Source organism: Hemibagrus wyckioides, linkage group LG08 (assembly GCF_019097595.1).
Source record: "Hemibagrus wyckioides isolate EC202008001 linkage group LG08, SWU_Hwy_1.0, whole genome shotgun sequence".
NCBI lineage: Eukaryota > Metazoa > Chordata > Actinopteri > Siluriformes > Bagridae > Hemibagrus > Hemibagrus wyckioides.
In genome coordinates this window covers 26,681,600-26,709,153 of record NC_080717.1, presented here as the reverse complement: position 1 = coordinate 26,709,153, position 27,554 = coordinate 26,681,600, and the positions used below count along the sequence as shown (strand labels likewise).

General features: G+C 42.5%; 1 protein-coding gene across 1 annotated transcript in view; it reads left to right on the top strand.

Annotated features, from left to right (window-relative positions):
* The first annotated feature begins 1,985 nt into the window (after positions 1-1,985).
* LOC131357627 (chromatin remodeling regulator CECR2) overlaps positions 1,986-27,554 on the top strand; it is a 36,267-nt gene continuing 10,698 nt past the window's right edge. Inside the window, exons 1-9 of the mRNA XM_058396764.1 lie at positions 1,986-2,312; positions 22,079-22,173; positions 23,431-23,614; positions 24,072-24,199; positions 24,317-24,397; positions 25,408-25,466; positions 25,633-25,793; positions 27,093-27,179; positions 27,375-27,516. Of these exons, the coding sequence (XP_058252747.1) occupies positions 2,193-2,312; positions 22,079-22,173; positions 23,431-23,614; positions 24,072-24,199; positions 24,317-24,397; positions 25,408-25,466; positions 25,633-25,793; positions 27,093-27,179; positions 27,375-27,516 (1,057 nt within the window). The 5' untranslated portion in view covers positions 1,986-2,192. The remainder of the gene's footprint in view (positions 2,313-22,078; positions 22,174-23,430; positions 23,615-24,071; positions 24,200-24,316; positions 24,398-25,407; positions 25,467-25,632; positions 25,794-27,092; positions 27,180-27,374; positions 27,517-27,554) is intronic.

The window sequence follows — 27,554 nt, the reverse complement described above, 5'->3', positions numbered from 1 at the left end:
AGATTCTAGTTAAAAACGTAGATTTCCGAGTAAATTCGTGCCACTTTATGACAATGGAGCATTCACGGTGGAGTCTACATAGAGACTTGATTGTTAAGTTAAAACAGTCACCTTTCACTGGAACTAAGGGGCCGAGCCCAACCCCTGAATTCAATGATTTGGATGGATGTCCCAAAACTTTTGGCAATATAGTGTATATGTAATTCTAGTATATAGATAGTTACTGAAAAAAGAACACCATACACCACAGCAGACCAACTAGTCAACTTGGCACAGGTGTAAAGCTGGCACTGCATCCAGTGGCTGGCGTTTTGGTATTGGCTGGGAATCGAACCCAGGCCTTCTGGATGGTAGGCAAGAAACCTTGCCTTTTTTTACATTTTATATTTTTGTGTGTGTTGTGTCTGGTAACTGACTAAGCTGCTGTAACACAAAAATTTCCCTCATGGGATCAATAAAATACATCTGTCTATCTATCTATCTATCTATCTATCTATCTATCTATCTATCTATCTATCTATCTATCTATCTATCTATCTATCTATCTATCTACACTTCCCCTAATTACAATTGTGAAATAGTCTTATTCTATTGGCAGATAATTTTGTTAATTTTATGCATTTATTTCTTGGATAAAGGAACCTAAATTATTCACCAACAGAACAAAAATGTGAAAAATTTAGGTTTAATAGACTTATATAGAATATATACACAATATTGCCAAAAGTTTTGGGACACCCCTCCAAATCATTGAATTCAGGTGTTTTTCAGGGGTTGGTCTCGGCCCCTTAGCCCAAACCCTGAACCTCAACCCCATAGAACACCTTTGGGATGAATTAGAGCGGAGACTGTAAGCCAGACCTTCTTGTCCAACATCAGTGCCTGACCTCACAAATGTGCTTCTAGAGGAATGGTGAAAAATTCCCATAAACACACTCCTAAACCTTGTGAAAAGCCTTCCCAGAAGAGTTGAAGCTGTTATAGCTGCAAAGGGTGGGACAACTCCATATTACATTCATGTGACCGTATACATTTTTTTTGCTAGAAAAAATGCTAGAAGGAACTAGGAAATAAGGATTTATTAAGTGACATTAATAACAATAACTTGTTGCTCACGTAGACATCATGTAGGGCAACTCTAAAATTATTGGCACCCTTTATGAAAAGGACAAAATGAAATCACAGAACAAAATGGAGAATACAGTAAAAATGTATTTCAAGTTTTATTTCACTGATATTTCTTCATGTTCGAAGGAACTAAAAGCTGCCCACTAGTAATAGTAGTAATAGTAATAATAGTCACGTTATAAGCGTTTTAGCACCTGAACGCTCTTTCTAGTGACATGTTTTCCCCGACAGGTGGCGCTAATTCATAACATTAAATGCAAATTCTAACACTACTATCATTCGTTTTTTTTTCTTCTTCTCTGCTTTCATTGAAGTAAAAGTCTAGCTCTTTGCATGTTTTATAATCTGTGCTGTTTTATTATTTTTGGTAAACAGTGCTGAGTGATGATTCTGCCTAATTGGCACGGTACTTTATTAATAATATAACACTGATTAACATTATATTTAAAAAAAAAAAAAGTTGTGTGGGATTGTGATAAGAGATGATAAACGCTGAGTGTCTTATTTATCTATTGTTTTGATGTTATCGTAATTCCCAGCTACGGCAACGCCGCGCACCCTCACGCGCACAACTCCAGCCCAAACGGCGCGTGCGTTTCCCTTTAAATGGGGTCGCACCATCTTAGCGCGTAGGCGGTTCCCACGGAAAAAATAAAGAACTGTCGATTATACGTCGTTTGGGAGTTTCCTCAAAACTTTGATTTAGTTGTCATTTCAGATCGTCTGTTGTTGTGCCAGAATGACCATTTCGTAAAAACACCCTCCGTTTCATTCCGCGTCTACTTTGTTTTGGTTCGCGTCCTCCCCCCGTGTGTGGTTGAATAATGGTACGTCCCAGCCCCATCTGTTCTCCTTGTTGTGAAATCGTGATTGAAACAGATTGTAGTACTAAGTCCACTGGGTCGCGATGGCAACTGAGCAAGTTTTGCTGTTCAGTTAAAGAAAGTCCTATGGCAAAAAGGAAAGGAGAAGGGAAGAGAGGAACTCGGATAGTTTCGTCAACGAGCCACACTTCATGTGAGAAATACTCGAATCGGTTTTCGGAGTGATATATATATATAAAAATGTCCCAGGGATGTACTGTTTCTGTGGAGGAGATCCAGTCTTGGTGGGAAGTCCCCGCCATAGCGCACTTCTGCTCACTCTTCAGGACGGCGTTCAACTTACCAGACTTTGAAATCGAGGTAAAGAGTCACTGACTAGACTCAAATCTATGTCTAATACATTCGTTTCAACGCCCTGTTGCTTTCTTCTGAAGAGTCTGAAAACGACCCAACTGTCGCAACTATTGTCTCACGCGCACCTAACCCTAACCCTTATAACCCTAGCTTTGTGCTCTCTCTCTTTCTCTTTAAACACTTTATACTCAAACTCTTGTGTGTTTAAAATTGGAGCGTTTTGTTTTGGAGAGTCCAAATCGGATCAGAAAGTTCGCCCTTTGTGTTTGTTCTTCGTTTTATTTATCGACAAACAAACAAAACTAGCTTGGCCAACGAACATTCAAAACACATGTGACGTCATAACTATTTGGATAAGTCCGAGTTGTTGGTGATGATGATGATGATGATGGTGTTTTTAAAAGGTGTATTAAATGCTTGTTTTCAACGAGAGTAGAAAGTATTATTATTATGATGATTATTATTGTTTTAGTGTTTGAACTTGTTGTGACCTTGTTTATCTGCTCACAATCTTTTAAATGAGATCAGATAAAGTGCCTGAGGTTTACGTGAGCCTGAATGAACCTTATTCTTGCTTAATAATAATAATAATAATAATAATAATAATAAACTCACATTTATAAAGTGTTCAGATGTGTACCTGATTGCCAGTACACATCTATATGTTGTTCTCATAAAGTTATACGCCTTATAATTCAACTTTTCTCTCCATCTCTAGCTTGTCTAGTCACTTCCCTTTCTTTCTTTCTTTCTTTCTTTCTTTCTTTCTTTCTTTCTTTCTTTCTTTCTTTTCTAAAACGTTTAAAGCCAAGTTCAGGATGAGTTTATTGCTAGTCATCAGCCAAGCCTCATTGTTCGTGAGTCATTTAGAACAGAGACTGAGTGCTTCAGGCTGAATCTGACTCATGTATTCGAAAAGTGCTGTTTTGCAATTTTGCTGACGGTAGCATGTGCTACAAGTTTTACTATTTGGTAGTACGCTTGCCAAAAAAAACAGCGTCTTGGATGTATCACTCGACCCCCCCACTTTTTTCCACCCCCCAGAGGTGTGAAACACACTTGGCATCGCTTTGTTGTTAAAAAGAGAGCGTTGAAGCTTTACACATCACACGCTGAGTCCCCAGGAAACCTCTCACAAGGAGGACACAAAGCGGATTTAAAGCCGTCCTGCGCTGTACTTTGTGCTTTTTTGGTGATTTCATTTTTTTTATACAGCCAGAGCATCTTTCTTGTCTGTGCTGTATGCATTTGGGTCAGATGAAGATGTCGGGACTTGTCCTCGGCCCTGTCTTGTTGTTTCGAGGGATCTTTGTGTTGGATCAAAGTAGATAAGAGATAAGCACAGCTCCAGATTGCCTGGTTCGACCCGTGGTTACTGTCTGTTTAGAGTTGGTTTTTTTTTTGGTTTTTTTGTGGGTGTGTTCTCACTGGGTTTCCTCTGTCTTCACAAAACATTCTCGTATATGGATTAGTATACCTGTGCCCCTGTGTGTGAATGAGTGTGTGCGTCGTGTCCTACAATGATGGACTGGCATAATGATCATGTACATCTCGGTCATATTGTGACGTTTCGTTATTGACACGACCCCCCCCCAACTCGGCTCACGAGTTCCCGTGTCATAATTGCGATGTCACAGTGCCATTCAGGCTCATAAATATGACATATCTGACAGGCAGCAGACATGATTACTGAAGGTGAATGGATTACAAAATATAAGTTGCAAGATCAGCATGAAACGAGTATCTCACACCACCGGAGTTTCATTAAACTGATCCCTGATCTCGGCGCTAAAATGGTTTAACGTGATTACATGCGTTATCAACAAACCAGACCAGTGAGAAGTTCCATGCCAACCTATTTTGGGATCAGAAACTTGCTATGGTTTTGTGATGGGAACTGATGAAGATGAGATTCAGGGTGTTTTCTCACTGAGTCAGAGTACCAGAGAACACACCCAGGACCGATTCTGCACTTGTTTTATAGTAGAAAGCATGTTCTTTCAACAGTTGCAGGTTTACTTTGTTTCACGTTTGTAGTATTCTTTCCAAACCGTGACTCGAGTACGCCCTTTCATACGTCATGTTTATGGACTCGGGGAATGGATTTGTGGAGGGCTCCCTGACTCAAAATCAGCATCTTTACTGCAAACCACCTCAGTTAGGGAAGTGATATTGAAGTAACTGTGGTGTTTGAAGGGAAGTGAAGCAAAGGTTGCTGAATTTTGGAGTTTATTCAGAGAAATAACGCTGTAAAAAACCTGCTCTCTGGTGACATTGACATTTTTATCCATACTATATATAGAGTTAAAAAGCTGCAGTCTTTCCTGAACGTTCGTTTGTGCATGCATCTTAACCACACACATTTACTATGGAGCAAAATTTCAATCCCTGATCAAATCCTGATGTTCATTAGATTAAAGCTGAACGATGTAAGACAGACAGACATAGATAGATAGACAGACATAGACATATAGATAGATAGATGGATGGATGGACACAGATAGATAGATAGATAGATAGATAGATAGATAGATAGATAGATAGATAGATAGATGGACATAGATAGATAGATGGACATAGATAGATAGATGGACATAGATAGATAGATGGATGGACATAGATAGATAGATAGATAGATAGATAGATAGATAGATAGATGGACATAGATAGATAGATGGACATAGACAGACAGATAGATAGATGGACATAGATAGATAGATGGACATAGACAGACAGATAGATAGATGGACATAGATAGATAGATGGACATAGACAGACAGATAGATAGATAGACATAGATGGATGGAGATAGATAGATAGATAGATAGATAGATAGATAGATAGATAGATAGATAGATAGTCTTAGACAGACATATAGACAGACATGGATGGATGGACATAGATAGATAGATAGACATAGATAGATGGATGGATGGACATAGATAGATGGATGGACATAGATAGATAGATAGATAGATAGATAGATAGATAGATAGATAGATAGATAGATGGACAGATAGTCATAGATAGATAGATAGATGGACAGATGGACATAGATAGATGGATGGACAGATAGATGGACAGATGGACAGATAGTCATAGATAGATAGATAGATGGACAGATGGACAGATAGTCATAGATAGATAGATAGATAGATAGATAGATAGATAGATAGATGGACAGATGGACATAGATAGATGGACATAGATAGATAGATGGACAGAGACAGAGTCATAGATAGCTAGATAGATAGCTAGATAGATAGATGGACAGATGGACAGAGTCATAGATAGATAGATAGATAGATGGACAGATGGACATAGATAGATGGATGGATAGATAGATAGATAGATAGATAGATGGACATAGATAGATGGACATAGATAGATAGATGGACAGAGACAGAGTCATAGATAGCTAGATAGATAGCTAGATAGATAGCTAGATAGATAGCTAGATAGATAGCTAGATAGATAGCTAGATAGATAGATAGATAGATAGATAGATAGATAGATAGATAGATGGACAGATGGATAGATAGATAGATAGACAGATAGATAGATATAGATAGATAGATAGATAGATGGATGGACATAGATAGACAGATAGACATATAGATAGATAGATAGACAGACAGACAGACAGACAGACAGACAGACAGACAGATAGATAGACAGACAGATACTTTATTCATCTCAATGGGAAACAGCAGTATCCACAAACCTGGGCAGTAATGCTGGAAAGGCTGCTACTTGCGGGGGCGCTGGAAGTAAAAGTGAAATGAAATGCTTTTAAAAAAAAAGATTATTCTGAAAATAGAATTAAAATAGACTTGGAATGGGATTAAAGTGAAAATTGAGTTTAACTTCTGGTAGGGAACTATGTACAGAAATCTATAAAATAAATGTACAGGATACAGATACAGTATGAATGATGTATGAGGATGATGATATGAATACAGCGTGTAAAGTGCAGTTGTGGGAAATATTGACCGAATTTTCCCAGTGTGAGCAAAAAGAAAAATAAAGCGAAAAATCTTGACATACAACGTTCCAGACAATCGTTTTTATTATTATTGTATTTAACGCTACAGTGGGAGATCTCCAGTGGTTGTAGCTAACAAGCTGTTTAATTGGAAAAATTGTTGCTGGTATTCACAAAAAAGCGAGCATTATGTGGAATTTGTCTCAGTAACAGTTGTAAAACCTCATCACACTAGCTAAATCCTGTCCAGCTGTCCTTCCTGTAACCTATCAGCTTAGTTCCTGTTGCGAGAAGTCTATTCTGAGCCTTGATTAAGATGTCGAGTTCAGGTCATTTATCGTCGTTAAGGGTCTTTTCATGTCGCTGGACATAACAGTGGTAATCCCCGCCATTGAGTCGGGAGGTGCTGCCTGTTAACGAGGGCTGGAGCGTGCTTTATACATCGAGCATTAGGGAAATGTAAAGTCTCTGAGGCAACGTGAAACCCTTTTTGATCTTGTGCCACGATTACAGGTTTTTCTGGAAAGGAAAGCCTGTTTAAGGTACTAGCTATACTGGTTTAAAGGAAGTGTAAACAAGCTTCAAGGAAGTTGTGTTGCGCATGGTGCGTGTTTCATAATGCCAGGTTTATCAGTGGCAAAGGCGCTGGTGTGGGATGAGAAATGTGGCGTGAATGTGTAAACTTGTACTCTATGGCCGTGAATGTTCGAAGCTGTGGTGCAAGAAGCGAGTTTGGAGTGAGTTGTGACGCACAATTTCTACACATGATTTTTCTCTTTTATTTGAAGCCTGGAACACACTTTCAGGCCTTCAGTAATAAAGGCATGACATGGGTATGATGTCTTGTTGCTTTGCTTAGCTCACTGTGTGTGTTTATTTTCCAGCACTCCATGCCACTCTTTAGTTGTGTCCTAGCTTTAGGGGTGATTCTTTGAGCCGGGTGTGTGTGCGCTGTGCGTTAAACTGTAGCGTGTGTGTGTGTGGTTTTAGTCTTGGTGTATAATCACATATCTGTTAGAAGGCAGACAGAGCAGTACTTTGCTTTCAGCACATACTGATAAACAGACTAACCGCTCTAACAGACACAAAGCAGTATTCAGATATGAGCCGTGTGGCTAATCAGTGTCCAGCGTCCTCACCCGCTTACTGTTCTCATCCACTCACGCTGTCCTCACCTGCTCACAGTGTCTTTACCCACTGTCCTCACCCACCCAGTGACCATACCCACTGTCTTCGCCCACTCTCACTGTCCTCACCCACTCACACTGTCCTCACCCAGAATCCTCACCCACTCACTGTCTTCGCCCACTCTCACTGTCCTCACCCACTCACACTGTCCTCGCCCACTCACACTGTCCTCACCCAGAATCCTCACCCACTCACACTGTCCTCACCCAGAATCCTCACCCACTCACACTGTCCTCACCCAGAATCCTCACCCACTCACACTGTCCTCACCCAGAATCCTCACCCACTCACACTGTCCTCACCCAGAATCCTCACCCACTCACACTGTCCTCACCCAGAATCCTCACCCACTCACACTGTCCTCACCCAGAATCCTCACCCACTCACACTGTCTTCGCCCATTCACACTGTTCTCACCCACTTACTGTCCTCACCCAGAATCCTCACCCAGAATCCTACCCCAACTTACTGTTCTCATCCACTCACACTGTCCTCACCCGCCCGCTGTCCTCACCCACTCACTGTCCTCACCCAGAATCCTCACCCACTCACTGTCCTCACCCAGAATCCTCACCCACTCACTGTCCTCACCCAGAATCCTCACCCACTCACTGTCCTCACCCAGAATCCTCACCCACTCACTGTCCTCACCCAGAATCCTCACCCACTCACTGTCCTCACCCAGAATCCTCACCCACTTACTGTCCTCACCCAGAATCCTCACCCACTCACTGTCCTCACCCACCCGCTGTCCTCACCCACTCACAGTGTCTTTACCCACTGTCCTCACCCATCCAGTGACCATATCCACTGTCTTCACCCACTCTCACTGTCCTCACCCACCCAGCATCCTTACCTGCTGTCCTTGCCCAGCATCCTTACCTGCTCTCCTCACCCATCCAGTCTCCTCACCCACTATCCAGTGTCTTTTTATTGAAATTAAATGGTTTGAAGGTCATACAGCACTAGAGTGCATTTATATTTGGGGCTGAAGAATATTTAAGGAATAAAACATTTTGAGGTGTGCTGTTATAGGAATGTACTCAAAGACAGTATAATGCACTATATCCTGGTGTTTAGTGGAGATACTGCTACCACTGTTATTTATTTATTTAGTGTTTATTCTACTTGCCCCTATAGCAACAGTCTAAAATAATTGTTTCATACTCTTTATTCATTTATTGTTACGTGTAATGTCTTAGAAAGTTCATCTCTGTTGTCACTTATGTTACAGCAGCTATAAATATCATTCTTTTCCATCGCCAGAGAAGAATTCAGGAGTGCTGTGGTATAAAACCTCTCAATACATGAATTTACACATTTTTTGGCAATGTGCCGGCTCATGATGCGTAAACAGTATATAAGAAAAAAAGGTGTTTAAACATTAAATATGAAGATGTGATGAGCTAGCGTCCAATTTGCTTGCTAATTGGGTTTTAATGTGGCACACAGCTTTACTGGTTAACAATATTCCTTCAGAAAAGCTTGTAAATTGCTTCTATATTGGACTGATTGGTTGACCTTATCCCAATTAAGCTTTTAACACCCGGCTGAAAAGACCAAGAAGAAATGGTTACCTTTCCTTGTACATTATTAATGTCTTTTTCATCAAAGCACATACCTCACAGTGATGCGTCACGTAAATCTCTTTGTGTCGCACATTAATATGCGCTAAGAATGAACCCTCTAGCACATCAGCATAGCCAATAAATTACCGCCTTATTCGTGTCTCAGTTCTGATAAAAATGGCGTAGCCATGTCAGTAAAAAGCACGCACATCCACGTGTGTGTTTTGATGGAGGAAGCTTACCTGGATGGTGATTAACTGATCAACTGACCACTTCATGATAGCAGTAAACTCCGAAAACCAGACTTAAGGAAGATTCTGAGGTTTGACCTAAAATTTTGAACCGCCAAATTACTACTTCTATGATTGATCTATAGTTTTTGGGAGTAATAATCTGCATCTTTCACTTCTCCTAGGTGTTAGAATAATCTGGTCTGCTCTCTGCAGCAGCAAATAAAACACTCATGTTTTTTTTGTCTGTTCAGTTATCATCATTCAGTGTAGTAAGTCTATGTAATGCATGATCATCTTTACATTTACATTTTTAATATTAAGCTTGACATTGCTTTGTTTTAATTCAAGTAGCCTGAAGTATTTTATTCCTCTTACACCAATCAGGAATAACATTATGGCCCTAATATTGTGTTGGTCCCCTTCATGCACTGTGTATTCTGACCCCTTTCTATCAGAACCAGCATTAACTTCAGCTATTTGAGCAATAGTAGCACGTCTGTTGGATCGGATCACACGGGCCAGCCTTCACTCCCCACGTGCATCAATGGGCCTTGACTACCCATGACCCTGTCACCGGTTCACCACTGTTCCTCCCTTGATAGATACTGACCACTGCAGACCGGGAACACCCCACAAGAGCTGCAGTTTTGGAGATGCTCTGATCCAGTGGTCTAGCCATCACAGTTTATCCCTTCGTCAAATTCGCTCAAATCCTTACGCTTGTCCATTTTTTCTGCTTCTAACAACTTTGAAGACAAAATGTTGACTTGCTGCCTAATATATCCCACCCACTAACAGGTGCCATGATGAGGAGATCATCAGTCTTATTCACTTCACCTCTCACTGCTCAGGATGTTATACCTGATCAGTGTGTAATCCAGCATAGGCCGGACGACTGGATGGACTAACCTAATCTAATTGATGTAAATAAAAAATTATATCATTACAATCATGGAGTCTGTTATATATTATTATATATAATATATTAATGTTATATATTAATATATATTATTTAAAAATTCTTATTTCAACTTTTATTCCAGTTTCAGTTTGTCTGTTTACACAGTGCCTAAATAATCTGGATTATTAACGTACATCTGAATTGAAGCATGAAACTTCGCCTCACTCCGTGCTTGTCTGCAGAGGAGAGTCTTGCTCGGCAAAACAGACGATCGATACTCGCGCTGTTGGTGTCTTTGTGAACTGGAACTGCACTGGCTGTATTTTCTACACACAGTGATCCAGTTTCCTGGTGGCTGGTGCCGACAAGCCCATTCTCTCCAGCAGTTTGGTTCCGGCGGCCCAACAATAGAGGAGTTTTTTTTTTCTTTTTTGGCAGCCTTATAAAATGCCTCCTGTCACATTGTTCCCCAGTTACACTTCACCGTCACTCTCCGCATCCCCGCTTGCAGGAGACAGTAGCTCGGCAGGAAGAGGCCCCGATCGCCCAGGCTATCTCCTCGCTCTTTGTCTGAGCTGAGCACGCTTGATTTCCCAGCACTGTAGCTGTGAAACGAGCCCTAAAATCTCCCCCCAGGACAGGGGCTCTCAGCTGCCAGGAGGGGAGACTTGAAACTCTGTGGGGGGAAGAAAAAAAACCTTCCCTGAAAAGACCTTGAATGCTCCAGAAGACCGTGGCGTAGCGTACTGGACTGTACACACCCTCTTACCAGGAAGTTTCGCCTGTCTGCTTGGCACAGTGCAGGATTTTGGGTTTGTTGCCTGACATTTTTGGTATGTCTTAATCAGAGCCGGTGGTGTAAAGGGGCTAGCAGGGTTAAACCCCGCCCTCCTGTCTTTCAGGGACGTAAAAAGACATCAGACTTGGGTGGAACTCAAGCATCACCAGCAATGGTGGAAAAAAAAAAACACAGGATGGTGTGAAGATGTCAGGATCAAGGCTGAGTTCTTTCTAGCCAAGTCATGTACCGAATGTGCCACGCCCCCTTGATCTTGTCAAAATGAACCTGTCCTGATAATTTGTTTTGTGTAGCAGGGTTCTCTTTGACGTGTCACCATTTTCCAAAACTTCATTAGTCCATCATCACACTCACACACCGAACGAGATTAGGCGACGTGAGTCCCTCCAGCCTTTGGGTTGTCAAGCTGTATCTCATTTACGCCTATCATTAACGACTTTTATACCTGGATCCGCGGATAATTGTAGTCGCCTAAAGAGCCCTAATTATCACTTGTCCTTTAGCGATCACACAGGTTATTGTGAAGGTGCTAATTAAAGCCATTTGGTCATTCTGTGTCGAATCACAGGGGCATAGTGCACCACCTGTCACAGAGCTCTGAGACCAGTGCAGCACTCGCATGTGCTTTTAATATTACTGTGTAGACAGAAATGTAGGATTTTCTTAACAAGCAGATTTGAAGTGGACCTTTTCTTTCTTTCATGTGTGAATGTTTGAGCTCCTGACCGGGCTGTTGAGGCGGTGGTGGGGGATTTAGACCTCTTAACTGTTAGTTAGTCCTGACCCCTTAGCTGTTATAGATAAGTGTGATGCAGCTTAACACATTAAGTTAGTGTAAGTGAAATATTGTGCTACAAATGACTTCCTGTATCCTGTGAAAAAGCAGGAATCTTTGTTGCGCCAGGTTTCTTATTTGCATCGCTAAGGCTGTGTTTCAATCAGCTTCCTACATCACTAGGGAACTGACCAGGGAGTTGGCCATTTTAAGGTCTCTCTCTCTCTTTTTCTCTCTCTCTCTCCCTCTCTCTCTCTCTCTCTTGTAAAATCCTACCAATACACTGTAACATGAGCTCACTCCCTAAAAAAGTCCCATAATGCACCACAAAAAGCAGGGAGCATCCATTCTCACTCTTATCCCTTACTAGAAATTAAGTCATATTTGAAGCTGAAGCGGGTCCGCTCGGGGGGGGGTGGGTAAAATAGTGGCCAAACTTTGCAAGTAACTTATCGTCGTGGTCGTGCTCAAATGATTACACGTGCACGTTTTTTGACGTTCTATATATACGTTTGTTTTTTTTTAATCTATAGTGTTTAATGCTTTGAAAAAATCCAGTGCTATTAAAAATAGTGTATTTTAAACAACATAAAGAAAAGTCAGAACGGTCCCAATGTGTAGTGAGGTAGGGTGGAGCGCATTAGCCATCTTCTAACTCGGTCAACACATTGCGTATTAGACTGAGGGAGGATGTAAAATGACTAACGGAAAGCCTTTCTGAACACAAACAAGTGTTCTGGACTGGGTGTTGCTTTTCCGTACGGGTTTTCTCAGCCACTTTTATATATACATTTACCCTGAGGCTTAAACCGTACCTTTATTTTGGTGTCATGTTTTATATATTTTGCAGATTATCAGTACCAGTTCCAGCTCTCGGTTTTGAGCGTCTTGCCAATTTGATGTCACGAGAGATCTTAAATCGGACCTCTTCGACATTAGAAAGATAGATAGATGGATGTTGATCATCTTGTCAGATGCTTTGTTTGTTTTTTTTAATAAGAGTCTCTCTGTTTTTGGTCACGTTCTTTTCTACTCACCATCTTGAGAGCACCCCTCATTGCCCTATGTGTGTCGGGAGTGTGTGTGTGTGTGTACGTGTGGGTGGGTGTGTGTGGGTGTGCTTTCTGCATGTGCTGAATAGGCCCTCATTCACGATGCTCCTCACACACTGCTGCTGCTCCAGCTCTCTCCCTGTTGGCATCACCATGACTAAGTCACAGATGGTGGCTCTTTCTTTCTTTGCCTTTTTCCCCCTGGAGGGTGGAGGTGCTCCTGCCTGGGTGCTGCAGTTCATCTGGGCCGCCTTTTCTTCCAGCCTCTCCACCGCCTGATTGTAATAAGAGATTTTTGTCTGTAGTCTGGCAGAACTGTGTGTGTGTGTGTGTGTGTGTGAAGCAGGTGGATCGAACTGAAAGTAAATGGTCTGTGTCTGCAGTGTCTTTCTTACTTGATTCGCTTACAGTATATTTTCACTCGAGTTCAAGTTGAAGCTCAATGCCAAAATCCAAGTTTTGGCACATGGATAAGGAAGTTAGCCGACTTTTCAGTCCGGTTTGATTTCCCATGGTATCTGCGATGCAAACCATTATCAGTCTGGTCGAGCCGAAACAAACAGGACATCGCGCTAACGTCTTATCTTTTCACTGGAAGTACGCAACGATCGGAAATATTATCTGTTACACCCGGAATGTTGCTTTCAGTGAAATTAAGTGGAAATGTAAAACACAGTCATCATAGCATAGTGATATTGTGAAATAAAAACAAAAAAGCATGCACGAAAACAAGGCACAAGAATGGTTAAGGTTTTCCTGAAGGGTATGGGATGGGACAGGAATCTCTCTCTCAGTTCTCAAAACAGCTCTAGCTAATCATGACTATCTGAGAACTTGTGTATGTGGAAGAAAGAGGATGGTGCTTTTCTCTGTGTGTCTCAGCTGCCTTGTGATGCCCAGACTTCACCTTATCTCCTTTCTTGCTAGCTCTTGTGCGATAAACGGCTCCTAACAGGAAATTTCTTCATGTCAACAATTACACAATTTATACGTAGCATCTGCCAAACCAATCTTTGTTGTCACTGTAGAATTAACACACGCACACGGCAGAAGCTGGAAAAAAAAGGTATACTTTATGAAGAATTTAACAGAATCCAGGTCATCACATATAGCCGTCATTCCTCACAAACACAATAACGCTGAAACCGATTGAAACCATGAGACATCACAAGACCTTCAGACAAACCAAGTTTCTTAGGAACAGTCTTGAGTTGCTTTGATCACAACAAAAGATCTTTGTTGTTCTGCGTATACTGCATCGATTTGCTTCGTTATTTTTAGCTTGTTATTCAGTTTATTTGTAGTTGAACGTCTAAGAAACAAGTTACACTATATTGCCAAAAGTTTTGGGACATCAGCCTTCACATGCACATGGATGTAATACGGAGTTGTCCCACCCTTTGCAGCTATAAGAGCTTCAACTCTTCTGGGAAGGCTTTTCACAAGGTTTAGGAGTGTGTTAATTTTTGACCGTTCCTCTAGAAGCACATTTGTGAGGTCAGGCACTGATGTTGGACGAGAAGGTCTGGCTCACAGTCTCCAGTCAAGTTCCTCCACACCAAACTCACTCATCCATGTCTTTATGGACCTTGCTTTGTGCACTGGTGTGCAGTCATGTTGGAACAGGAAGGGGTCATCCCCAAACTGTTCCCACAAAGTAGGGAGCATGAAATTGTCCAAAATGTCTTGGTATGAAGCTGAAGCATTAAGAGTTCCTTTCACTGGAACTAAGGGGCCGAGCCCAACCCCTGAAACACAACACCTGAATCCAATGATTTGGAGGGGTGTCCCAAAACCTTTGGCAATATAGTGTAGTTCCAGTTCTCACTTATATTACAGCAACTGTCATTCACTGCTTCTCTCTCTCACACACACACGTTCTCTCTCTTTCTCTCTCTCTCTCTCTCTCTCTCTCTCTCTCAAAAAATGTTGCTAGGTGAGAAACAGGAAAGTGTAAACTTTGACGCTGCATGCATGAACATCTCCTAACACAAAACTCTGCATCGCCAGTCATGTGTTTTTCTTTGTTAAAAACATATTTGAATAAATTACATTAAAGAAACAAAGAAAGGTTACTATACTAGAATGAGCGTATTAATATTACCTAATTTTTCCTGTTACAGCCTGAGCTACAGTCTGAGTTGTGTGTTCATACAAAAATAACGTGCGCCTTCTCCGGCCAATCAGATCTGAGAATTCACTCGCGATGTGGTGTAAATTTCTTCACAGTCCCCGATTCATCTTTTGCTTTGGGTAATAACGTCACACCCCTTTCATCAAATGAGCCACATGCAAAAAACAGATCTTTTACAGTGTAAAGCCCAAGAAAACCCCACTCGCTTGATCAGGTCTTGAGTAGATATAATGCCTTTACACTCAGAGTCTCTGTAACAGCCATACCGAGTTACATTGTAGTAATTCACTCCCCTCCCCCAGGCCTGATTGACAGGTGAAGGAGGCAGTACATGCATCAGATGGCTTCACATGGGGAGTTGGTCATGGGTGTGTGTGTGTGTGTGGCGGGGGGTGGGGCACACACTCCTTAGGGTTTGTTTCAGCCGCCTCTATTGTTTCCTCTCCCTATGGCTCCCTGTCTCTGTCTCCAGAAAACACACAACACTCTCTCCGGGAGTTTGCCGAGCAGGGAGTGAAACTGGAGACGGAGTCATGGTTTAGTTTACTGATATCGGTTTTGCACTAATCTGCTGTTTGGGAGCTTTGGTAACTGTGATGCAGGAACATGCTGGGTTCGAGATAGACGAGAAGCCTTGTGCGTCGTCACGGGCTGCACCTTGGGCTTTCCTTAGACAGCTGAATGTGATAAAGGGGGTTGTGTGTGTGTGTTGGGTAAGGTGGTGGGGGTAAGCAGCAAGTGTTACCCCACAGACCCTTAAGAGTTTAGCTGTTGGGTGTTGGGAAGCCTGAGCTCTGTGTAGTACGTGACACAAACATAGACATGGGGAGGGGTGTGTGTGAGGGTGTTTGGGCCTGTTGTATTGATGTACTTGATGTGCTTTGAGAAGCTGATTGAGTAAGTCTGGAACAAAAGCTCAGCGAGACACACTCATCTGCTCTTGGGAACAGTTGTTTGGAGAGACACAGACTCACAGGGTGCGATTCCTCTGATGACATGTTAGGCCAAACAAATTCTTTTATTCAGGTTACAATTAAAAAACCATTTTTACACTGGTTACTTTTAAACAGCATCTCTTAGTGTATAGAAAGAGTCATAGGAACATATCCTAGCTAATTCTCCTTACTTTAAGTGTAAATAAAAAAAACTTTTAGTTGTTGATCTGTCACATATTACTATTAGTTTATCTAGATAAACCTTTGTAGTTGATCAGTCAGATTGTTTTGTGGTGGTTGAAGCAGTCACCATAAATTCACAGTGCACATGTGTGTAGCCTGAGACCTAATTACTTTTGTAAAAGATATGGGGAAAGGACACCCCGACACACAGCTACGTCTGATTCATACACTTAGATAGGAAGCGGATACGTGAGGCAGTTTTTCCTGCGTTGACGATTAACTCCTTAAAGCTAATGATCCTCACCGAGTTTGTGATTCGACCCCAGCAGGCGTGGGACTACCCGGCCATGACATTGACCTCCTTTCTAGAACTAAAACTTAATCTTTTCTTCTGGAGACGGTTTAAAAACGTATTGTTTTGTGAATCTCTTATTTGAATCGGGAGCAATTCAGCATTGTCCAAGACTTTCCAATTCCAGTGGAGCCTCTCACTGCAATCTGGATGAACCATTACAATTTCCGACTAGAAAAAAACAAAGAAGTCAGAATTCCTGCTCAAATGTTGGAAAGACCTCCTCAACCCAGGGTTCAGGATGTGATGTCACGTCAAGATGCCTTCACTTTGCTTCTCTTTTCACTTTACTTGGTGCACATTACTAAGGTCACAGCTTATAATTCCCAACATATAGCCAGAAAAAAAACACACCATTTTCTATTCGTCAATCATGTCAACTACCAGTTCCTTCTCCAATTCAAACCAAAAGTAAGAATTGACTGAGGCTCAAATGCTAAAGTGTAGATGATGTTAATGTCAGAATTTGGAACAATTCACTGGTCTACATTCAAGTTATTAGGTTCCTACAACAGGTAGGAAGTGATGTGATCACATGACCTTCGAATGATCAAGGTCAAAGTGAGATTTATACAGAGATCATGCAACTTGACTGAAAATACTTTCTAACAAACGTTATTTAACAGAGATGTGTCCGGAAATCTTCTCCCATCTATAAAATACTCAAGATAGTCTTTTTGGAAATAACTATGTTCTCAATAATCCGTTGAATTTTGTCCTGTGTTTTAAAGTGAGATCCATCATGAGGTACAGATCTTTGCTCATTCTCTGCACACAGAACCCAGCATGGCAGAAGACATGGCTATGAAGGTTGTTTGTGAGAAGGAGGGGCAAGTTTTGCCAAGGGAGACAAGTCTTTACATGGTGGAGATGTCCCCACCCATCCCCCGTATTCCTCTTAAGTAGCAACGGCTGTTAACTGCTCCCCACCATCTGTAGTAGGCCTCTGGTGTGCATCAACAACTGATAGAGGGAACGTTCTGCTTTCACCTGGCCTCCAAGGCCTCGAAGACTGCTGACACAAGCCAAGCAAAAATGCCTGATCAACTGTTTTTCAAGGCAGGTTGAGCACTCGGGGGTCATTTGTGTTCAGGGGTCATTTGCCTTCAGCAGTCATTTGCCTTCAGAAGATGAAGCTGTAGGCTTGGAGTTGTTTGCCATCATAGAGAGTAACACTGAGTCAGCTTATGCGGTTTGTAATGTAGCTATTTTGGTTTCTCACCTGCAAAGCTTAAAGATGGTAATTATAAGCCTAGGTCATTCAGGTGGTGTTCTTTCGGCTGCTCCTTGTTCAGGGTCGCCACAGCGGATCATTTGGTCCCCGTGTTTTGATTTGGCACAGGTTTTACGTGAGATGCCCTTCCTCACACTACCCTCCCATTTTATCTGGGCTTGGGACAGTGGATGGGTTAGCGCCCTGCCCAGTAATCGAACACGGGCCGTGGCAATGAGAGCGCAGGGTCCTGCTGCTGGACCACCAAGAGGTCCAGGTCATTCGGGTGACTTAATACTATAATGATTTTTGGTTGGATTGGATGCCTGTAATTCTGTGAATCATAGTGGAGCTCGGGATTGGATTCCGGTATATTAGATTAAACTGTCATTGCGCAAAGCACAAGTACATAGTCAATAAAATGCAGCTGTGGACAGACACCTGACCATTACACTGGTGTTTTTGTTGAACATCCCATTCCAGATTTCAAATATTCTGTTATAATAAGCTCCACTCTTCTGGAAAGGCTTTTCCCTAGATCTTAGAACATGGCTGTTGGGATTTCATTCAGCTATAAGAGCAGTAGTGAGAGCAGGCACTGATGTTATGATGTTGAAGAGGTTTGGGGTACAGTCGGTATTTCAGTTCATCCCAGAGGTATTTGGTGGGGTTGAGTCAGACTCAGGGTTCTGTGCAGGACACACTTTTGCTCCAACCTTAACATCCATGCCTTCATGGAGCTCACTTTGTGCACAGGGCATTTTCATGCTGGAACAGGTTTGGGCCTCTTAGCTCCAGTGAAGGGAAATGTGTGCTTTCAACAGTTTGTTAAAGAATCACATATGGGTTCAGTGGTCTTCAGACATCTAGTGCATGTGAATAAACATAAATCCAGTGAAATTCATGGTTCATATGAGGTTCGAACTGCATGTAGGCATTGATTCAGTCTAATATTCTGTATCTGTATGCTGGGAGAAAAAGCACAAACCTCAGGAGTTTTTCTGCTTCTTGGGGACACATGCGGCTCGACTGCCAAACTCAGCTTAAATCATTTGTCTGACAACATTTTGGGTAAATAAACCATCATTAGGAAGCTTTTATGTCTTTCTTGGCATTGATTCTCAGTCTGGTCTCTCAAGCAGCCACGTTTCCTGGCAGCCTAAATGGCAGAACTCCAGGTCCGATCTGAAACCACCTGTGTCTGGGACAGGTGTTTGGGCTTAGACCATGATGTGGATGGTTGTGTGGAGCTGAAAAAAAAAAGAAAAATGCCGGTTGGCTATAAAAATGGGAATGAAAATGTTTTAGAAGAGGAAAATTAGAAGGGATGTTCAGCTTTCCCAAGACAAATAGAGGGAAGGATTGCTGTAAGCCTCCTTAAGACTTTATTTAGAGAATCAGCTGTGAAAGCTGGAGAAAGGAGACAGGATTTAGAGACGTCTTATTTCGACCCTGTATTAAGAGTTTACAGTTTCCTTTTAAATAAAATAATCGTAATAAATTTAATTAGAATTAACATTTAATCAAACAAATTAAATGTGAATGATAATTATTGAGTACTACTGCTAATAATAATAATACTTATAAGTCTAGATTACAGGGTTTGTGGAAAATTACCTCAAGGAATTTCAGCCCTTTATCTAGGATGCACCATGTGGTCATGTACTCATGTTCACTCAGATTTAGTAACAAACGTGTTTAGGCAGTTCTTTTGTATTCTGGAACGAAAACTGCCCACTTTGATGCCCTGGATGTTCCCAAACAGTGAGTGAGGAGTTGCGGGACTGGGTAGGTTTAAATTTCCAGCTGTTGAGGGAGAGTTGGCTTGTGCGGAAGAAAGAGGCCATACACACCACATTAATTCCCCTCCTTTGCCATCTGAGCTGCTGAATGGCACTTCAAAGCCGGCGTGCGGTGGTGCTAATCCCCCACAGCCGGACTCAGGTTTGAAGTGTGATCAAAGTGCAGCCTTCACTGATATATGCGCTCTCTTCAGCTCATTGGTTGTCAGGGGACCAAGAAGTGTGCGTGAGCATGACCGAGGATCTGAGGAGCCTCGCAGAAGCGACCCATCTCTCCTGACCGGCTCCAAACTGTCACCAGTGTGGCATGCTGCTATACAGCAGAAATACAGCAGACTCTGTTCAGGACATCAGTTTACTCCTGAGTACAAAAGGAAATGAATTTCAGCTCATCTGCTTTCTTGGGCTCCATCGAAGAAGATACGAAGGAATTAATATTCATTCTGAGCAGTTATAATGAGAGGCGACCCTGATCCGAGAAGATGCACTGAAGTGGATGTGAAGTGGGCGCTTTGAACGGAAGACTTGAAGTAAAATGTCATGATGTGAATATAAATTCGGCAATGAAAAAGGGCTCCTGATTACGGCAGGATCACGACCTTGTTTTTGTTGCTTGCACCCCACTTGACAGCCACGCCAGTCACCTTTCAAACTCAATTCCACACCAATTGACTCCTTCAAATAAGACTCTGACACATCCATTCTTTCTTCTGCTGAACACCTGAGCGAGCAAATCGATAGCTTTTAAATTGCTCATTAAGATCCTCTCAGGAAGTTCAGTTGGCTCAGCATTTCCAAAAAAAAAAACCCCTAGACACTTGGTGTTTTCTTTGTCAGAGCTTGATATAAGGAGTCTGTGGATTTTTGTTCTCACACCCTAAGCACAAACATGTGTCTTATCATTGTTTAAGCTCTCTCTATCTCTCTATCTCTGTGTGCGTGTGTGTTTTTCATCCTGCTGACGCCGTCCTTCAGGTTTTCCGTGGCTCTGCGTAGCCAGGAGGTGTGTTAGCTGACCTTTGGCAACCCCAGCTCTTTCTGCCGTCTCTCTGGAGAGAGGTGGCAATCTGCAGCATGAGTGAATCCCACAATGAATTGAGGTCTGCCCTTGAGTTAATGTTGGAGTGTCACTGGGCTCTTCAGCAGGAAAGGGGGGGAGGATGATGTTTGGGGCTGAGGTCAAAAAGTGCTCTCTGTTGCCAGAGGAACCAAGCAAGCAAACTCGAGTCCTTGAGACAGGGGTCCAAACAGCTCAGTGAGGTTGCTATGCTTCATCTTGCGAAGGCGGGAGCTAAGTGAAATGGACATGGGGCCACAGGGGAAGGGTGGAGGGGTAGAGTGTGAATTTGCATATCTGCCCTCTCAGCTATCTTGCAGCAGTGCATTCTGGGAAGGGTGGTGCTTCGGAGCAGGAGAAGGAGGTGGTTTGGTTGCCGTGTTCTTTTGGGCTCCTTCTGGTGCCAAGTGTTTTGGCTTGGTTTTCTTTCAGCATGCCGAAGTTTACTCTCCTGCTTATTGCCGCTTCATAAAGCCTGAATAGCGAGCGCACAGCGCCAGGCCGGAGAAGGGGTCAAGGTTGAACTTGAACCTCAGCTGCAGGAACCTTGCTGAGAGCCTTGAGGCATTTTTTATTTTTTTTTTATTGAAATACAGTCTTGACGCTGTCGAACCAAAACAGAGGATATTGTTATGATAAATTTCCTATAAGGACATGTCCTGGAGTGTTTTTTTTCCCTCGTATACCACATCAATTTGCAATTACATATTCTCAAATAACTGACCAGCACCAAAACAGCTTTTTCATGGTATCACTTATGTTGTAGCAGCTGTAAACACTTGTTCTTGCACTTGCCTCTCTCTCTCTCTCTCTCTCTCTCTCTTTTCCTTCCCCATCTCTTAAAGTTAAACCAACAACGCATGTTGTCACGTTACCCAGAAATTGCAGTCCTCCTGAAGTGTTGACACACTGACCGGTGACTCATTCCAGAAATGTTGTAATTGTGAATAAACATCTCCTGACAGAAAACCACTGAAAACACCATCATTAAATTGTATGCATTTACTTGGTTAGGTTTAGAATTACACTGGTGTGTTCTCCATACACTTTGGACTGGATGGATGGATAGATAAGAAGTTAAGGAGATCATATGAATATAAAATCAACAGCTGGCCTTAATATCAGCTCTGATGTTAAAGAAAATTAATGAACACATTCTGACCAATCAGAGTGGAGAAGGTAATAGAGCAGTGGTATAAAGTGAGTTGTTGTTCGGTGTTGTTCATGTCTGCAGCCTTGACTGTTGCTAAAATTGGACGATCTAGATTTACAGGATGCTTTTATGATACAGACATAACGTGCTTGTTATTTATTCATGTCTGTACACAGTCTGCACTTCTCACTTCAGTAAGCCAAAGTTATTGTCCATGAACTGGAATGTCTAAATGAGTCACAAATACCTTCAATCTCTGTCCAAACTCAGGAACTCAACCCTGGTCAGTGTTAATACTTTATAGAGGTGAAGCATTGCTCCCATTAAAAAGGGGGCGACCCCAGTCGTTAAACCCGATATGCTCTCATAACTTGGTAAAAGCGGTGCTTGTAAAACCCTGTAAAAATGGCTGACCTCTGCTCCCTGCTGCTCTGTGTCTTAGGAGCTGGAAGAAGCGCTGCTGAAACAGGACAGAGACTTCCTCTCGGAGCTTGTCTGCTGTCTCCTGCAGGGATGTTACCAGCGAAGCGACATAACGTAAGTTTGTATTTTCTCTCTCTCTCTCTCTCTCTCAACTCCATGTGTACTGGTTTGGAGGCTTGACATCATTTTCGCAACCTTCATCAGCACTCCATGAAGAATGTGTCATAGCTAGTGCAGCAGGTTGGGCTGACCCACCACATCGTCATGACATGCTCAAACCTTTCTGCCCGGTTTGCCTGAGGCAGCTGTAGCCCTGTTTCCCGTAATGGGTGTTTTGCGTTAGTGGTTGAGTCAGCCACTGTGATAAATGGCTTGATCCCTCAGGGGCATGCATATCTCATCAGGTAGAGTAGCAGCTATAGCTACGTACCACAGGTAGAAATGACCTTGCTGGAGCATGTGGTTAACAGGACGTCAGGATTTATTGGACTGGACAGCTGCTGGGCCCTGGCCTTTTCATCCACACACACTTGCCGAGTGTCCCGGAGGAGGAGGAGGAGGAGGAGGGAGAAAAAGACAGAGGGAGTGATAGGATAGTGGGGGGCCTGCAGCTGTGTGTGAGTGCATTCTGCTTTCTCCAGATAAGCCCATTCTTTCCCTCCGTTCTGCTCTCTTTCTTGTCTGCGTTGTGGCGGGGTTCACCCCTGGCCTGGCCTCTTGTTTCTGTGCATCCTAGCAGGAACTCCAGTTCTCCTTGCTTTTAGATGAAGCCAAACAATGTGACCCAGAACTAATGCTTGTTTGCCCAGTCAAAACCAACGTGATAATAGAGCCAAGTAGACGGTTGTTGTATCTTTTCTGGGCCTTCAACCCTTTCAACCATATGCATACATTGCTGTTCATTCAGTCAGTAATATAATGATGGCTTTCAGATAAATTGAGGTTGAGTTGTGTATCTTTTGGTCTGGTAACTGTACTGTACACATTTGAGCATAGAAGTTCCCTAATCTCTTGGTTTCTGGGTGGAAACAGAAAATGTAACTTTACTTTAGTTGGTGGTGGTCTTTCAGCTGCTGCCTGTTCAGGGTCGCCTCAGTGGATCATTTGGTCCGCATGTTCTGATTTGGCACAGGTTTTACCCCGGATGCCCTTCCTGACTCAACCCTTCCAGGGCATATTCCCAACTCATGCCCACTGGACTCTGGATCCACCACAACCCTGACCAGGAAAAAGCTCTTACTGAGGATGAATGAAGGAATAAATAACAGAATAAATAGCAATAAAGTGATAATCAGCCATGATAGATTTTCATTCAAAATTGGAGCAAGATTAAAAGTAGCTAAATGCCGTACATCTCATTCCTCCTGTCAGGCCTCAGGCTTTCCGCAGATACCTGGAGGACATCATCAACTACCGCTGGGAGCTGGAGGAGGGAAAACCAAACCCTCTGAAGGAGAGATGTTTTGAGGAGCTCTCGGTCCGCACTCAGGTGGAGATCCTGCACAGGCTGTGCGACTACCGTTTAGACGCCGCCGACGTCTTCGATCTGCTTAAGGTAAGAATAAAGCTGTTCTTATAGAAACACATCCCTACTGAAAAAACAGATTAGGGCTGTAGTGTTTAGAGTCTTTCATGGAGACAAAAATGATAGATAGGATAACTTTTATTGCTCAGCCTTATTAAGCAAAAACCTGCCTTGAAAACCAAAAAGATGAACAATGCTAATGTGTAGACTCGGTACTTCATGGTGGTTTTACTGTAATAACGTAGTAATTAAATCACTCTCCAAAATCTAAGAACTATGGCTGGAAATAGAAAAATGACCTGTTAATGATGTTTCATTAAAGCAAACATGGGATTTCGGTTTTCCACAAAGAATCGTAATCATTTCAGTACTGCAGTAATCTTTTATAAGTTATTAAAAGCTGTATTTCTAATCTTTTAAATGTTCTTTCTTTCTTTTCGTTTTTGGACTGAAGTGTCATTTTGTTGTTCTTGACCTTTTCTCTCAGGGCCTGGAAGCAGACAGCTTGCGTGTCGAGCCTCTGGGTCAGGATGGACATGGTGCCCTTTACTGGTACTTCTACGGCACTCGCCTGTATAAAGAAGAACCCGTCAAGAAGACGACCTCCGAGTTCGGGTAAGCTTAAGGACATGAGACTTTATAACAGAAGGTTTAATGCAGTTTTCATGCGAACAGTTTACTCAAGATCATGTGAACAGTGGAGTAAAAACATGTTTCTATTTCTTGTGACAGTGAATTCTCTGAAATGAGAGCACCTGAGAAAAAGCGCCGGGGAAGACCACCGAAAAATAAGCATGAAGATTTGTCACCAGTGTAAGACTCTTTCATATATTTGTACACCGATCAGGCATAACATTATGACCGCCTGCCTAATATTGTGTTGGTCCTGCTTTTGCTGCCAAAACAGCCCTGACCCGTCCTGCACTGTGTATTCTGACACCTTTCTATCAGAACCAGCATTAAATTCTTCAGCAGTTTGAGCAACAGTAGCTTGTCTGTTGGATCGGATCACACGGGCCAGCCTTCGCTCCCCACGTGCATCAATGAGCCTTGGCCGCCCATGACCCTGTCTCCGGTTCACCACTGTTCCTTCCTTGGACCACTTTTGATAGATACTGACCACTGCAGACCGGGAACACCCCACAAGAGCTGCAGTTTTGGAGATGCTCTGATCCAGTGGTCTAGCCATCACAATTTGTCCCTTTGTCAAACTCGCTCAAATCCTTACACTTGTCCATTTTTCCTGCTTCTAACACATCAACTTTGAGGACAAAATGTTGACTTGCTGCCTAATATATCCCACCCACTAACAGGTGCCATGATGAGGAGATCATCAGTGTTATGCCTGATCAGTGTATATGCATAAAATAGCTGAAGATTGTGTTGAGTCTATTATTATCCCCTGAGATAAACGTGAATCTAGGCAGCTTTTCTCAACTGTCAGTGCCATCCTATGCAAAGCAGCTGCAAGCTTGGTTGAATAGGGCGGGTTTTAAAAAGCTCTGTCGTTTCTGCTTTATTCACAGTGGAGTACTTCTAAACTTTAAACACATTTTTTCCACAATTGTTGTGATAAATGACATCATGCACTTTTTATATCCTGACCAATAAGATGACATTTATAGGCCTAAACCCCATCAAATATAAGCAAAGAATTACAGATCCCCTGGCTACGCTTCAGAGACCCTACTTAGACTACCTAATGTTGTCATAGTGTGTTGTAACATAAGTCACGTATTTCACACTAGCACAGAGATGCTGGTTCTTCTGTGAAGTGTAAAAACAGCTTAATTTGACATCTCCTGGTCCTTTATCTATTTTAGTGAGATTGAATCTCCGAAAGAGGAAGAGAATAGAGAGGAAGAGCCACAGCTGACTAAAGGTGAGATAGTCCACTAATAAATGACAAACCATGAACACGAGTGCTTTTTAAAGGACCTGTAATTCTTGGCAGATGTTTAACGCTCAGTGATTAGCACTTATTACATCCCTGTTTATGATCTGAATACTGATCATGATGGTGAGAACCTGTGTGTGTGTTGTGATAGTGCGTGAGCGTGGAACCTGGTCTCTGGTGTGTGAAAATGAAGAGCAGTGGACCAGGCTGACTGAAAGCATTAAGGACAAAACCTCTCCTCAGGACCGGCACCTTTTTCGCATCATTACCCAGAACTTCCTGCCTGAGATCAGCAGCATGATTGAGCACAAGGTCAGGCTTGAGTCTTTTACATAACACACATTCCTAATATAGACCACTTTCCTATGCAGCCTAAAATAAAGCTTTAGTCTCATTTATTTCAAATCATAGCAGTGTTTTTACAGCACAAAATATTTTTTCATGCATTGATTAAATTTAAGTGCCACAGAGTCTCATTTTATGACATTATTGTCAATTAATTTCTTATCCAGAGTGACTTGCATTTATCTCAATGATATTGCTGAGCAGTTAAGGGCCTTGCCCAGGGGCCCATCAGTGGCAGATTGGCAGCCCTGTGTTTTAATCTAACGAGCTTTCAGTCAGTAGTCCAAAGTTTTAACCATTGAATTAAAGCTGTTTTTCAGCTTTAATCCAGAAAAAGCTCATGTGAGTGATACTACATCATTTAACTGATTTTCCAAAACCCCAGGCATGTCATTAAGAGCGTATTAAGCGACAGAGGTTAAAGGTTACACCGTGTTGAATAAGACATGACCCACAGCAAACCTTTTTCATTCACATGGGAACAGTGAACAGGGAGTTTGTAATGTTTCCACTGTGGAAGGAGTTTACAAAAGCATTTGAATGCTTTTTGTTTAAGTACGCTTCTCCCACATCATTTTCCTACTCTGTGCTAAACGTCTCCATCATCTGCCTTTCTTCAGTTTATTTTCCCTTTACCGGTCACTGTGAGTCATACACAGAGAACTAAATGCACATTGACCTCAGATGGAACAAAGAGGGAGGCATCTTTCATAAATTTGACACACAACACAAAGAACCCTGTCAGAGCTAATCTTCTGTAGGTCCTGACAGGAGGCAGGCTTTCACCTTCTACAGGCCAGAGCCTGGTGACTGACGGCCTGCAGCATGGCCGGGTGGGTGACCCCTTTAAGTGGCTCCACTTGAAGCAGTTCATCTCGCCTGGCAAATTTGAGCGCAGTGTAATAACCCTCTCAGCACTCAGAGATATTTATGACGCTTACGATCATCACTCTTACAAATCATCACTCTTATGATGTCCGCCGCTATCGCACCATATCTTGAGTTTTCTTGCACGAGTATACAAGTCTAACGTTGTTCCAGTAAGACATTGTGGGCTGCTTTCATTTTGCAAATTGGTTTGTTTACATTATCTCATGCCGAGGTGAAGCAAAGGGTAAGCCCGACAGAGCACGACTTGACCCCAGCGACCTCCTCTGACACCCCTACACTTTTCAAATGCTCCCCAGAGAACGTGCCTGATTGAGAGAGGAAGAGAGATGGAAAAACTCCCTGACGTGATATATTTTTTCTTCTTCTTCTTCTCAGGAGAAAGAGCAGCTGCAGAAAATGTTGAATCCTCCTGTACGAAACTCTCTGAGGCTTTCTGACAAGCACGTCGTAAATAAGGAGGAGGTATGCGTGCCTAAAATTCGGCTTTGCTTTCAGCAGAATTATTTGAAATATTGCAAGGTGTAAATCTGCTCTCCTGTTCAATTCCGTGAGGAACACTTTTGTATCTCGGTGCTCTTGAATTCTTCATTCTGGTTGGTCAAAATTAAGGTGTTGATTCATTCAAGTTTTGTATAATCTGTGACTTTTCTTGCGTAGGCTGTTTCTGAGGTAGATCTGAAACAGAGGGAGGAGGACATGGAAAGGCAGGCCTTACTTGCCGAACAGCGTCGAGAAGAGGAACGGATCCTCCAAGAGGAGCGCGAGAGAGAGGAGCTAGAGCGGGCAAAAGCAGCAGAAGGTACACAAGGTTTCACCTCTGCAGGCAGCCCATGGGCA